Genomic DNA, 13,312 nt, shown 5'->3' with positions numbered 1-13,312 from the left:
TCAACCTTGTATATCTTCATTTCTATCATGTTCGTAAGGATCATTGGTCAAATTTCGTGTTCAAAAACATACCGAATCTTGTTGATGCAAGGTTTGGTTGCTGGATTTATGTTTATGATTTTGCCCCAATCTTCCGGCAAAACTCACAGCTTGCACAAATCTCCAATCTTTCCCTTGAGATGATGTAGTACTTTGAAATATGTTATGAAATGGAATTAGAGCGAAAAGGTCGTCAAAATCTTAGAGAATTTCAGGTATCTGGATTTTGTGGATGGACTGAAGACGTCGATTTAATATTGTTTATCGTGCTAATTGCGTGCAATCTCGAGACCATCATATGTGATTGTAGTCATTGTCATACTAGTGTTGCCGGGGAAGTTAGAAGTCGTGCTGCTAAACTGGCGAAACTTATCCCCCCAAAGATAACCCTAGCAATTATTTAAGCACAGATTCTCATTTGTGACGGACACTTTTCATCACAACTCACAAGCTTGTGGGGTGTGATAATTTACTTTCTTCCGATGTACTCGTAATCTCGTATGTAACAATATGTATTGTTAGCTTCTATGATGGGTTGCAACATATTTTGACTTCATATGCTAATTCTCAACTTGACCTACGCACATCTTGCATTAGTTGCATATCTAAAATAGAATATATTCGTATTTCATAATTCAAATTTAGCTTAAATTAAACTTATACTTTGTATAAAAAATTTATCTTAGATGACGCTTAAAACGAATTAAACTATAATCGAATTGAGCTTTAGACTTCAAGAGTATATGTGTATCATATCCATTTTGAAAATATGATCTCAATCTAATCCGGTTAGCCCGTTAAAAAGTTTTAGTTGTCAGCAATGATACACAGTAATACGAAATAGTCTAGTGTGACGAGTATACTGATTTTCCAAAAGGCTATCCATTGACGACGATTTACAAGAAACGATCATTCACGCCATTGAATTATTCAATCTCATACTTCCTTCTAACCTTCAATTGAACAAGACTTTTAGTAGATATAATCTTGTCATAACTTAAGACCACTTCAACAAACTACATTATTTCACCTTTCAACCTTTAACCTTTATCTTAATCTGGAGTTCTGCAAGAGGTGGAGGACTTGAGCGCCTTCAAAAGCCATTGATTACAAAACTGAAGAAAATGAATATTATGTATAAGGAATATATACATATTACTATACTAATACTAAACCAGATTTATTACTAATTCTTCCTACAAATTAAACCAACAAGAGTACAAGACACAAATTTACAAACAGGAGTTAGTATCATCTAAGCCTTTAATCTACTGATCAAACCGAAAATTAAGCTAATATGACACATCTTTTACACTAAACAAAAATGTCTTAGGGGGATTTACTGACTGACTACTGGATTTTACACAGTTGCGCAAAGGGTATCATTTCTTCTTTGAGAACATCTTCTTTTTCCACCCGGCTAACCGAGATGTCTTTGACGACTTATTTTCCGAAATGTCTTCATGATCTTCAGGAGTGTTATCATTTAGTACCTGTACAGCAAGTTCCTGCTCAGTTTCATTCTCGGGATCCCTTAACTGTCGGAGGACTTCCAAGGCACTGCTCTTTCCTTTGACAGTTCCATTCACTGATACATGATGCAGCCCTGGTACACCGCCCTCGTATAAAACCAACTGACAATAGCGGGAATGATGCGTACACAGTTTAAGAAGAATACCTACTGCATGTTCTTGAGTATCGACACTCGAGCTTCCTGGGTCAAGTAGCTTTATAATTGACGCCATGCACCCATCAGTCTCGGCAATAGCATCCTTAGTTACGTCAAATTTGGATAAGTTCTCCAGGATGGCTATACATGTTCCTCCAAATTCACTCTCTTCTAGAAACGGAACTAATTTAGGGATCCAATCTGAAGCTAACCCGCATGTTGAAGCATCAATGTTGATTGAGAGATTATATAGTATTTTAATAGCACCTTCTTGAAAATCCCGGTTGTTGGCATCAAGGAGTTTGATTATTGATGTCAGAACACCAGATGATGCCAAACGGGGAATAGCATTCTCTCGGGCAGACAATACTTCAATTACAGAAAGTGTTTCTTCCATGGTTTCTGTGGCAAGAAAAGATGCCAATACAGTGTAAACATCGCTGTTGAGCTGTGATATTTCCGTTCTGCATTATAGAATAATAAGTTGGATACAACAGTAAACCAAATATATCATCTCAAATGTCAAAAACTTTAAAAAATTTAAAACTTTAAAACTTTATAATTAAATCCTCTCCAATTCTTACGGTGGCTACAATGAACGGCCACAACCGAAACTTGGTAAAAGGTAAAACAAACTGTATTTTAACTGTTCTAATTCAGAAAAGTTTATTGTGGTTTCAGAAGTAGAATTATTACGGAAAATAGCCAAAAAGACAAAAACACCTAAAGACACTGAAAGATGGCAATCACAAAATTCACAATCAAGGCAGAGGAAATATACCTGCTTGCTTTCAAAAATGTTAAAAGCAGCTGATTTCCAACTTTTTGCGCATCAACATCGTGCTTGTCAAAAGCATCTTGCAAAAACCGAAGCAATGGATCCAGGAAATTTTCAGAGGATACAAAAGAACAAGAAGGATTATTGTCAATCATAAACATATTAACATCTTGAACAGCCTTGCACTGTGATTCCCAAGGAAGCTCGTTGACATTAGACAAGAACCGTCTTTGAATCTCATCTATACTATCATAAAACTGAAAGTGACGGGAATCAACATAAGAAACCTCCCTAAGTTTACTGAGGCTGTCTCCTGTGTTTTTGCGCGAAATACTGGTATAACTGCTATCAAGTGATCCGATAGATAAGCCGCTCATATCTGTCCTTAGTTGTAGATCTCCCATGTAACTCGCGCTAGCGCTACTTGAAATAGAGTTGTAAGAAGTTTCTAGGGAACCATAATCTTGTGTGGATAAACTTGGCTCGGGGATATTAATCCCATATTCCACAGACCACTTTAAGATCAAGTCTCTCATGGAATTATTGGGCAACACGGAAAGAGTAGACAACTTCGTGTCGGTTTTTGGGCAAGTATCATGACCGTCATCAAACCATTTTTGTATATATGACCTTTCAAAAGTCTGTCCAGAAGATATAACAACAGGGTCATACATTAACTCTGAGGAAAGATAGCATTTGAACTCTTCAGGTGGAATAGGTCTCTGAAGAATGCTGGTCTGTGAACCATCCAGTGCATAACTCGGAAGAAAATCGAGATCTGTGGGATTGGGATTCATAGATTCACGGTGAAACTCCGTGGGAAAGTAATTCTGACCATTTTGCCCTTGCAGAACCTGATTATCATACTTCTTCAAAAGTCGGAGGAAGATTGCTAGAGTTTTCCATTTTTTAGAGCTCTTCTCTTTCGTTTCACCAAGAAGCTTTTTTAAGGATCTTCTTTCTATCAGGAGATCTTTTTTTGATGAAATATGTAGCGCTGAAGCAGCAAACTGAAGCATCTCTATCTCGGAATTCCCAACTGAACTTACAGGAGACACATCTCCTTCCAGCAGTGCTTTTAATGTCTTACCGGCCAGTGCTTCGTTTGAGTCGACACAAAAATTCACATCTCGTAGTTCAACAACTAATTCTGAAATCTGGCAATGACAACATTTCTTGCTCAATAATACAACTTTATCAACCAAAAAACACTCCGTAGTGTATTTGAGCGACTAGTTGCGAATTAAAGGTATGGAACGGCACAAGGAAAGGTCGTACACCGTACCTTAGATCCCAGATCAACAAGAACCATATTCTGAAGTTTGCTCAAGCTTTGCACCATAAGAGTTCTAGTTCTTTCGATTCTTTTCACCATTTCATCCCCTATAACAGCCTGAAATCAGTCATAAACCATTACACTGATTTCATAGTGAACACAATCTAGGAAAAAGTCGACTATAAAAGAAATACGGAGTAAAAGACTGAAGACATTAGGAATGTGATTCAATTAGAAGTAATTAATCCTTAAAATGGAAATAAACTCCTGCGGTTTCAAGCAGAAACAGCTTTAACTGAAGAAAATTTCTTCTGATTCACTCAAATTTCATCATGACTTATTTCAGGCTATTCTAACAACAATTATTTTGACCGTAAAAAATAAAATAAAAAACTTCAACAATGTTCAATGGGAATAACGACTCATAACCAACAGTTGTTGCATACCAGGTAAAGCTTACTAGAGTCGCAATATTGAACATGTTCTTTGGCTCTTTCATTTGCTTTGCGTAAGACGCAGAGCGCTTCCATTCCTTGTGAGGACCCAGGCCGTGCTGCCTCGATCTTAGGGATTATACATGATATTTTTTCAACTATTCTCAGGAGCTGTTTACAAATACGAAGATGCGCCTGCATAAATAAGATATAGCTATGTTTTTCAGAATGATAACTGCCTTTTAAAGGAAGACGATGAATCGATGACTGCAGACAATTTATTCATATCGCTTCCAATGTCAATATATTATCAGCCGAATGCATTTTTTCTCATTGAATCTTATACTCAAAAAATTCTGTTGAATAATTTTCCTTTTCCCTACTGTTTTATCGGGCTATTGTTTTTACATGAACATACCAAGTCATATAATACTATGTAAGAATCACTGAAGATGACGAAAATCTAAGTAATTTTTAGAAACAGAGGAATGACTAAACAATCACTGCTACCATTAACAGATGATGCATTCAGATCCAGAAGAATAAGGACGAACTATATGATAATTACCTTTACGCTACATAGAAGTGATCGTGTTTCTTGCACTTCGGAGGCATCAGACCCCATCCAAGGAGAATATAATCCTGGACAACATAGAGTTATAGAAATTAGATAGACCTATTTTAGCTGAAAAAATGTCCAAGGAAATACCTTAAAATTAAGTACGATAACTCAATACGCACCCAAATGAAAGAAAGAAAGAAAGCAGAATCAAAGCAGATAATCAAACAAAAACCACCTACAAATTCAGTCGTCGATGTATGTTATAGGGAGCAGAATCTCAAAGACCCACAGGTTTCAAAAGTTTTCTACGTGAAATGCAAGTTCGAGTTTTTAAAAAATCACCCATCTCATGACAAGGATAACGAACTAATCAGTGATAATTACAGAACAAGCTAAAGTGAACACCGACTCTTGGCAACCTTGTCAAATACTATACGGAGTATGAAGCTCAATCAAGACAACAAAAACAAACCATAAACCTTGTTCCAGTGACTACTGACTAAAGCTTCCAGGGCTGTTATCGGACACAAAGGACTTTGGTGGTGATACCCTAGATTTCCTAGTTTTTATAGCACTTTCTTACAAGAAACACCTTACAAGAACGCCATAGCATCATCATCGACATGAGTTAAAGACTCAAACAACCCCTTCTAATGCAACCCAAAATCAACTAGTCTACGAAGCAACACAAAAACTTATATAAGACAAGCGAGATCAACATGTTAATGATTTGGGATAGATAGAGTCTCACACGTGACTCAGACCGTCTCAGGCAAGACTTACTGCAACAATGATAGCACAAGTACGACCTTGGGATCGCAAATTCTTAGACTACGCTCTTATCCGCGTAAGAGTAGCTAGAATTTCAGACTACTTGGTCAAACAAATTTCTAACATTATGATTTAAGTAATGCCAACAACAAACAAACTCAAATATTCTTAATATACCATATACTACAACTACCATATCATATTAGGAACAAAATAAGATTCTTCAGGTATAATTTATAGGATAAGAATAAATACAAACAAGAAACCTAGTTAGTAGGCTTTCAAGTTTCAACCACCTTATCAAACAATTTCCTAACACCACCAAGCAAACCCCAATAAACCACAAACATGAGTTTTTATAATATTTAATTAATTTGCAAAATCCAAAGCATTCAATAACTATAGTATCGCACCCGAACAGTGAAAGAGCGCCACCAGGTAGTACCGAAACTTGCTACCACCTTAAAATGACGGATCCTACCCTACATAAGACCAAGTCAAAGGATGGCAACGAGTCTTAATACCACCGGGTTGCGCCATCTCATATCCCTCGTGTACCACAACTGACAGCTCATACCCTGAGACTAAATAACATACCAGTGCGTCTTGCTTCAGATCACTGATTTTGGTCTGAAATAAGACGGATAACATGTTATCATTTGACAGTAAAATGTTTATATTTTTCTGATAACATGTTACCATTATTTTTCCCACTATTTTCAGGGTAAAAAGTGACACCTCTAATAATAACGATTAACTGCTTACTTCTCTTAAAAAATGCGACATTTTGTCGATCTTATTTCAGACGGAAAACTGCCCGTCTGAAATAAGATTTTGCGATAACATACCTAATATAACGGGTCAAATAATATTCCAGGACAAAAATTACCTGGGCATTTTACTTTTGTCCTATTTAATCTGTTTAAATTTAAGACAAATACTTCGAGGTTAAACAAGAATTTGTGATCATTTTTTACTCACCCAAAAAAATACTATAATGAAATTAATCAACTTGACAGTAGAATAAGGGAAAGTACCAAATAATTCCAAAAGCAGGACACAATTCCCAGAAATTTAAAGTGAAATTCTTCCAACTTCTGCTAATCAACCACACAATAATCTTCACTAATTTCCCATAAAAATTACTACACACCAAATTTTGTAAATTTGGGTATTTTTTGGGGAGAAAAAAAGGTGTAATCACAATCGCGTGTATAAAAATTAACTTGAAAAACTAGAAATGTTTAAGCAAATAGGAAAACCCAAGAAAAGATGAAGGTTTAAGAGTTGGGAATAAAAGATGCTAAAATGAAAAAAAGAGACAAAAAAGATAATGACATGAATTATTATTGAAAAGGCACTAAAATAGGCCGCCGCACATTTTTGATCGTTTTATTTAGTATAAGAGAGACATCATCACATCCTAAAAGCTTGTTTGGGATGAGATTAATTATTAATAGAGTTATAAAATTTAAAATAAGGAGAAATGGAATAAGGTTGGTGCTTTGTGGTGAATAGTGGAAAGAGGAGGTGATAGAGAAATTATTACCTCTATATGAAGGTAATTATTACTCCCTTAACGAAAAGACTATTATACTATATTTCCTCATTTCTATCTATTTCTATCTCCAACCCCATCTTTCCTCTATTTCCTAGTTCAATTTAGCTCTATTACTCCCTTAATCAATACTCACATTCCAAAAATCTTTAACATAGTGCGTGAATTCTTATTTGTGAGTGACACAAATTTACGACGAAAAATAAGACTTTTTTACAATAAATTTTACTCTTTCCCATCCAAACCAAATGTAACACTTATATTATTCTTAATCTATATGACAAAATATAGTCATGTGAGATCTTGTTTGATTTATCGTCATGAATACTATAAGAATATCAATTTTTTATAATTTTTAATAATATGTAACTAAAGATATTCACGTTGCAAAACGTGTTTCGGCAAGTGTGATAAAGCAACTGTTACCCTTGATTTGGATGGGAGGGAATATTATTATCCGATAAATAAAGATTCTTCCTCCAGTTTTGAATAAACTTTTTTATTTCTTTTTCCGTCCAATCACAATTGTTCCGGGTGTAATTCCAGAGCAGTTACTTGTTACCACCCGTGCTTGTAGAATGACGTCTTTGATTGAATCCTCCTTTCGGTCTCCTGAAACAATGAACAAACTGAGGGCTCGGCTTTGTACCGAGCGAACTCACTCCGACGCTCAAGTCAGTAAACTTAAAAGGATTAAGTTATGTGTTACTTGGCGAAGTATATTTTGTAGAGAGATAAGGAAGATATTACCAGATGAATAGTGATTCTTAGTTTAAATTGTGGATCCTTTCCTCAATGAGGGTTGAGGAGTATTTATAGACTTTCACCTTTTGTCACGTAGTGGCCAAGTGGCCAAGTGGCTAGCAGGTGAAAGACCGATCTACCCTCGGCCGAGGGACCCATGGCGCGGCGGCGGGGCCCCGTTGACTCGCCGCCGAGGGGTCTTGGATATGAGTTCGCGGATATGTGGCCCTACCGGCTAGTTGTCCTAGCCGAGGCACAAGAGACATCTTGACAGCCGCGTCGGATTAAGCTGTCCAAGTCGTTGACTTGCTGTGGATATCTTTGACCTTGCTCAATATGTTAACTCGGTCAGCGGGTGCAGAATATGCCCCATCAATTTGCCCCCAGCGTAGTCTATGCCGTGGTATGGACCTTCGATGAGTGTTGAGCGTATTCTGCGCAAGTTTGAAAAAATTTCTGCCCCGGCTTCTTCTACCTCGGCTTGGTTCTGCTTAGGCCGTACCGTATCATATCCCCCCTCCACATGGATGTGTGATGGACATCAGATGTGGAAAAGAAAGTGGCGCTGGCCGAGACCGAGGTTGTGAGTGCCGTGTGCTTTTGATTGCCCCCAACCGGTGCTGCCAAGCTTGGTTGAATCAGCGGGCCGTTGGGCAAGTAGATATCAAGGAGCATGTTGAGGAAGATACGTCGATTGGCATTCTGTCAAAGAGCGTGTTGAAGAAGTTTTGTAACTGTTTGTCGATTGACCTTCCATGGCTGCATGCTTGACATGTGTCTCGTTGCTGATTGGTTGACGCTTCATGGGTTTCGCCCTGATTGGTCGGATTGAGTGGGCTTTGCCCTATAAATGGGAGAGTTAGCCCCTGAATTTTGGCTCCAGGTTGACACCGATAGTTACGGTGCGCCCTGGGTCAATTTCCACCTCTTCAGTCTCGGCTCCCTCGACAATGCCGACAGTTGCATCCATGTGGTCGCCCTCCTGTTGTAAGGATGGGCTCTTCCCCTTCTCGGACTTCTTTGCCACTTTGAGGGATTGCATGTTGCACCCTCTGGCAGATATCTGGACGTTGACCACCTCGTCCTTCTCGTCCTTTGAGATGAGCTTATGCGCTTCCCCCCGGTCCGAGACATACATCAGTGTCAGGGCCCGGATGGACATTACTGCATCGGCCTCGCTCAGAGTGACTCGGCCTATGAAAACGTTGTAGGCGGACGAGCCGTCAATGACCACGAACTCAGCTAGGACATTCTTAGCCGCATTCCCTTCGCCGAACATCACCGGCGATCCCGATTGACCCCGGGGTACCAGGCCGGCCGGAAAAACCGTACAACGGATTGGTGCAGGGGCTCAAGTCCTCAACCTTCAAACCGAGGTTGAGAAAGCACTCTCTGAACATGATGTTCGTGTAGGCGCCTGTGTCAATCAGGCACCTCTTGACCAGGTGGTTGGCTATGTCCAAGTGGACTACGAGTGGGTCGCTGTGAGGGGCGATGACTCCCTCGTAGTCCTTCTTCCCAATTAGTCATATCGGGGATGCTGGAAGCGGGGATCGCTGTTTTGGGCACAAAGTTGATGGCCTGATACAGCTCGTTTAGCTGCCGTTTGTGCCCATGAGCGGACCCACCGTTCTCGTTGCCCCCGATGACAACATGGATCACTCCTATACGTTCAAAGGCGGATTTCTTATTTGAACCGCCGGCATCAGTCTTTTGGCCTTTGGCAACATATTTGCCGAGGCTCCCCTTCCGGATAAGATCTTCAATGGCATTCTTCAGATGCGGCGGTTGTCGATTAGGTGACCGGTGTGGCCGTGGTACTCACGATCGGCTCGTGTCACCGTCCCCCTTGGCACGGGGGCCTTTCCCACTTCGACCCTCGTTCTTGCTCGGGCGAAGACCTCGGCGCGATACGACCGGGGGTGTGATAATTGTACCGCTTTTGGTAGTACGGTCCCGAACTCCCCGGTGCCCGCCGAGTTCATTTCTGGCGGACTGTCGACCGTGACCTATTATTGTCACGGCGTCTTTCATCCGGGTTGTCCTCCCGGCGCTCTTACTCTCGAGTGCCCGGCCTCGCCGGGGCCTACCCGGTTTGTGGTAATCCTCCACCTTAATGGCTTGGTCGGCCATCTTCCTGGCGGAGTCTAAGTTCAGGCCTCCGCACTTGATGAGCTCGTTTTTTAAGTCCCTTCTTGGGAGGCCTTTCATCAGTGCGAAGGCCGCCAGCTCGTTGTTCAGCTCACGAATCTGCTGAACCTTGGCGTCGAACCTCTTCACATAGCTTCGGAGAGACTCGCCTCCCTCCTGTTTGATAGTCAGGAGATCCGATGTCTCGACGACCCTCCTCTTATTGCGGGAATACTTTTGGGCCAAAAATATGTCCCTTAGGTCGCCGTAGCGGATATCGACCCATTGGGCGCCCCTTGTACCAACTTTGTGCCATCCCATGCGGGGTCGTTGGGAAGACTCGGCACCAAACCTCATCAGTCGCTCCCATACCGACATGTAAGACTCGAAAGCCTCAGCGTGGTCGGTTGGGTCGCTTTCTCCTTTGTACGATATGGGTGGCAACTTTAGCTTAGTCGGCACCGGGACCTCTAGGACGTAGGGGTTGAGGGGCTGTCTGACCACGTGTCGAATGACACGCGGCGATCGGCTCCTCGCATCCCTAGTCCGGCTCCTCTCCCCGTGGCGGGAAGGGCTTCTTCCCCGACTCTGGTGAGTCGGGCTTCTTCTCCGACTCTGGTGAGTCGGACTTCTTTCACTCCTCTAGGGCATGCCTCGTCGGAGTTGCGGCGACGTACGCCGTCCTTCCGCGAGTGCGGGAAGGACTCAGGTCTACCACTAGCACTCTGGGCTCCCCCGGTGTCTTGACAGGGCCAGCTTCTTCCAGTGCTTCGTTCAAGTCTCTCGGAGTCACATTCTGGCCCTGGTCTCCGGACGGTGCCGCCGCTCTTGTCGGAGTGACAGTGTGAGCCGGCGTGCTACCTATTAGGTCCAGGAGTAGCTTCGGTTTAGTTGCATCAACCACATGTCCCATGATGGTGACTTGGTCGGCGGGCGGCGGTGTGTGCAGTATTATTGGCATCCCTTACTCCGTTGAATTACTCGGCGGTGGAGGAGGGGTCGCGCAACCCCGAATTGTGGACGGTATCATCTTGGCGAGACCGGTTTCGTCGGTCACGAATACTTCTTGTTGTTTCGACATCTTCTTAGCTTTTTTGGGTGGGTTTTTGTTTTGTGTTTTTTTTTTTTTTGTTTGGGAATGAATGTGACTAGTTTCTAGTATCTTTCCCCACAGACGGCGCCAATTGTTCCGGGTGTAATTCCAGAGTAGTTACTTGTTACCACCCGTGCTTGTAGAATGACGTCTTTGATTGAATCCTCCTTTCGGTCTCCTGAAACAATGAACAAACTGAGGGCTCGGCTTTCACTACAAGAAAAACTAAAACAGGCGACCGAAATTTGGCGACTGAAATTGGTAGTCGCCAAATTGGCGACTGATTAACAAATTAGCGACTGAATTCAGTCGCCAATTAGGCGACTGCTTTTTTTAAAAAGGGGAATCTAATTTGGCGACCGATAATCAAATTTGGCGACTGATTTAAAAGTAGTCGCCAAATTGGCGACTGAATTTCAGTCGCCAAATGGCTTTTCAGTCGCCAAATTTTTTTATAGAAAAACGGAACTCCTGTCTCCTGCTTTACTCTTTCGAAACAAAAAAAAAAAAAAAAGAAGAGAGGAAAGCAGCGGGCGAAACAGGCGACGACAACAACCACACAACCACACCACCACTTCCACCACTTCCACCACCGTGACCACCGTTCTCATTGCCTCCATCACTCTCTTTAATTAGGTTAGTTTTTTTTTGTTTAATTTCAGTTTAATTAGTTTAATTTGTTAGATTAATTTGTAGTTAGTTTGATTAATTTGTGGTTAGTTTGTTAGATTTATTTGTAGTTAGTATGTTAGATTAATTTGTAGTTAGATTTAGTTTAATTTGTGTTTAAATTAAAAGGGAATGATTAAGGGGGTTTGTGTTTAGGTTTAGGGTTATGGGTGGGGGTTTGGTCGGCCGTGGGTGGCGGTGGGGGAAGGGTGGCGGTGGTCCGTGGGTGGCGGTGGGGGAAGGGTGGCGGTGGGGGAAGGGTGGCGGTGGTCCGTCTCATTATTATTATTATTATTATTAGTATTAGTATTAGTATTATTATTAGTATTATTATTAGTATTAGTATTATTATTATTATTGTTATTATTATTAGTATTAGTATTATTATTATTATTAGTATTATTATTATTATTATTATTATTGTTATTATTATTATTATTATTATTATTATTATTATTATTATTATTATTACTAATTAAACCGCCTTATTATTATTAATATTAAGCTAAGTGAAACCGTCTTTTGCATTAATGGAAATAGCTAAGTGGAACCGTCTTTTGGATTAAGAGAAATTATCTATTAGCTAAGTAGAACCTTCTTTAGGACTTGATTTTGATAAATTTAGTTTGATAATTCATGTTATTGATGAATTGAGGTAGAATAACCTTGTTATTTTTGTTTTTCTTTTCTCTTTTCGGGGTTGTCACCACTACGCTAGGCACCACCGTCTGCATGAGTCGTTGCTTCTTGTTTTCTTTTCATTTTTGCTTTTACTTGATTAGGTAACCTCCTCTTACCAGTTACTTTTTAAATTTACTAATTTTAGTTCAAATTATGTTACGGACTTTAGGATAGAAGCCTTTACTATGTGGTTGAATTGGGCTATTGATTGACTTAATTAATTTAGTACTTGATTGTGTTGTTATTTGATTTGATGTTGACTTAGTACCCGTTCAAGAATTACTCATTAGGAGTAATTCTTGAATAGTCCCCATTTCGGGACTGTCTTTGTACGTTTCAAGTCATTTAGGTAGTAAACACGTACTTGTGATTTATTAATGAGGAATGAGTTTGGTGGCGATCCCTTTAATGTTCTCCGAATACATGTATATGTGTATTTGGAGAACGAAGGGAATTGTTTGCCAATTTTTTCCTCATTAATAAATTACAAGTGTGTTTGCTAGTGACTTGAAACGTACATTGATCGAGTTTAGGTTGGAGTGATAAGGACCCCATTCAAAGATGGATTACTTATTGACAATATTTATATATTGTTTTCATATGTTTATTGTATAATGTGGAGTATAATGTTTAAATTTTGTATGTAATATTATTGTTATTTTTTAAAAATGTTTAAATTACTTTGGGGTCTTCTTTAGATTAAAATGAAGAGATTGGAACGTTCATGGATGTATGAAGGAAGATTAGACCATTCCAATAAGAAAAGACGTCCTACCGCTAGATTTATAAAGGGTGTTAGCGAGTTTATTGAATTTGCTAAACAACAAGATGAATATGACTTGGTAGACAAAAAACTTAGGTGCCCTTGTGCCAAATGCAAAAACCTGAAATACCAACTTGACATTGTA

The 13,312-nt window shown here is 40.1% G+C and overlaps 1 protein-coding gene across 6 annotated transcripts; it reads right to left on the bottom strand.

The window, feature by feature from the left end:
• Positions 1 to 1,149: 1,149 nt before the first annotated feature.
• LOC141643594 (U-box domain-containing protein 5) lies at positions 1,150 to 7,019 on the bottom strand. Of its 6 annotated transcripts, none has more exons than XM_074452804.1 (7): positions 6,567 to 7,019; positions 4,765 to 4,838; positions 4,209 to 4,391; positions 3,772 to 3,879; positions 2,490 to 3,643; positions 1,718 to 2,172; positions 1,150 to 1,645 (listed from the first exon to the last, which is right to left on the bottom strand). In XM_074452804.1, exons 2-7 carry the CDS (start codon positions 4,819 to 4,821, stop codon positions 1,422 to 1,424), a joined length of 2,181 nt encoding a protein of 726 aa, XP_074308905.1. In that variant the 5' UTR covers positions 4,822 to 4,838; positions 6,567 to 7,019; the 3' UTR covers positions 1,150 to 1,421. The 6 variants fall into 6 exon arrangements, with proteins under 6 accessions (XP_074308905.1, XP_074308906.1, XP_074308904.1 ...); XM_074452805.1 differs by having other exon boundaries at positions 1,722 to 2,172; XM_074452803.1 differs by adding an exon at positions 5,404 to 6,148 and having other exon boundaries at positions 1,150 to 2,172; positions 4,765 to 5,292; positions 6,378 to 7,018.
• Positions 7,020 to 13,312: the final 6,293 nt, after the last annotated feature.

The sequence above is a fragment of the Silene latifolia genome, chromosome 2 (genome assembly GCF_048544455.1).
Source record: "Silene latifolia isolate original U9 population chromosome 2, ASM4854445v1, whole genome shotgun sequence".
Lineage (NCBI taxonomy): Eukaryota > Viridiplantae > Streptophyta > Magnoliopsida > Caryophyllales > Caryophyllaceae > Silene > Silene latifolia.
The sequence above is the reverse complement of the archived record's forward strand: the minus strand, read 5'-3'. Positions and strand labels throughout refer to the sequence as shown.

Coding starts and splice junctions, on each gene's coding strand:
- LOC141643594 (XM_074452803.1), bottom strand. CDS start 4,821: ATGGGGTCTGATGCCTCCGAAGTGCAAGAAACACGATCACTTCTATGT. Junction 3,644..3,771: donor TTGTTGATCTGGGATCTAAG/GTACGGTGTACG, acceptor TGTCATTGCCAG/ATTTCAGAATTAGTTGTTGA. Junction 2,173..2,489: donor ACATTTTTGAAAGCAAGCAG/GTATATTTCCTC, acceptor TCTATAATGCAG/AACGGAAATATCACAGCTCA.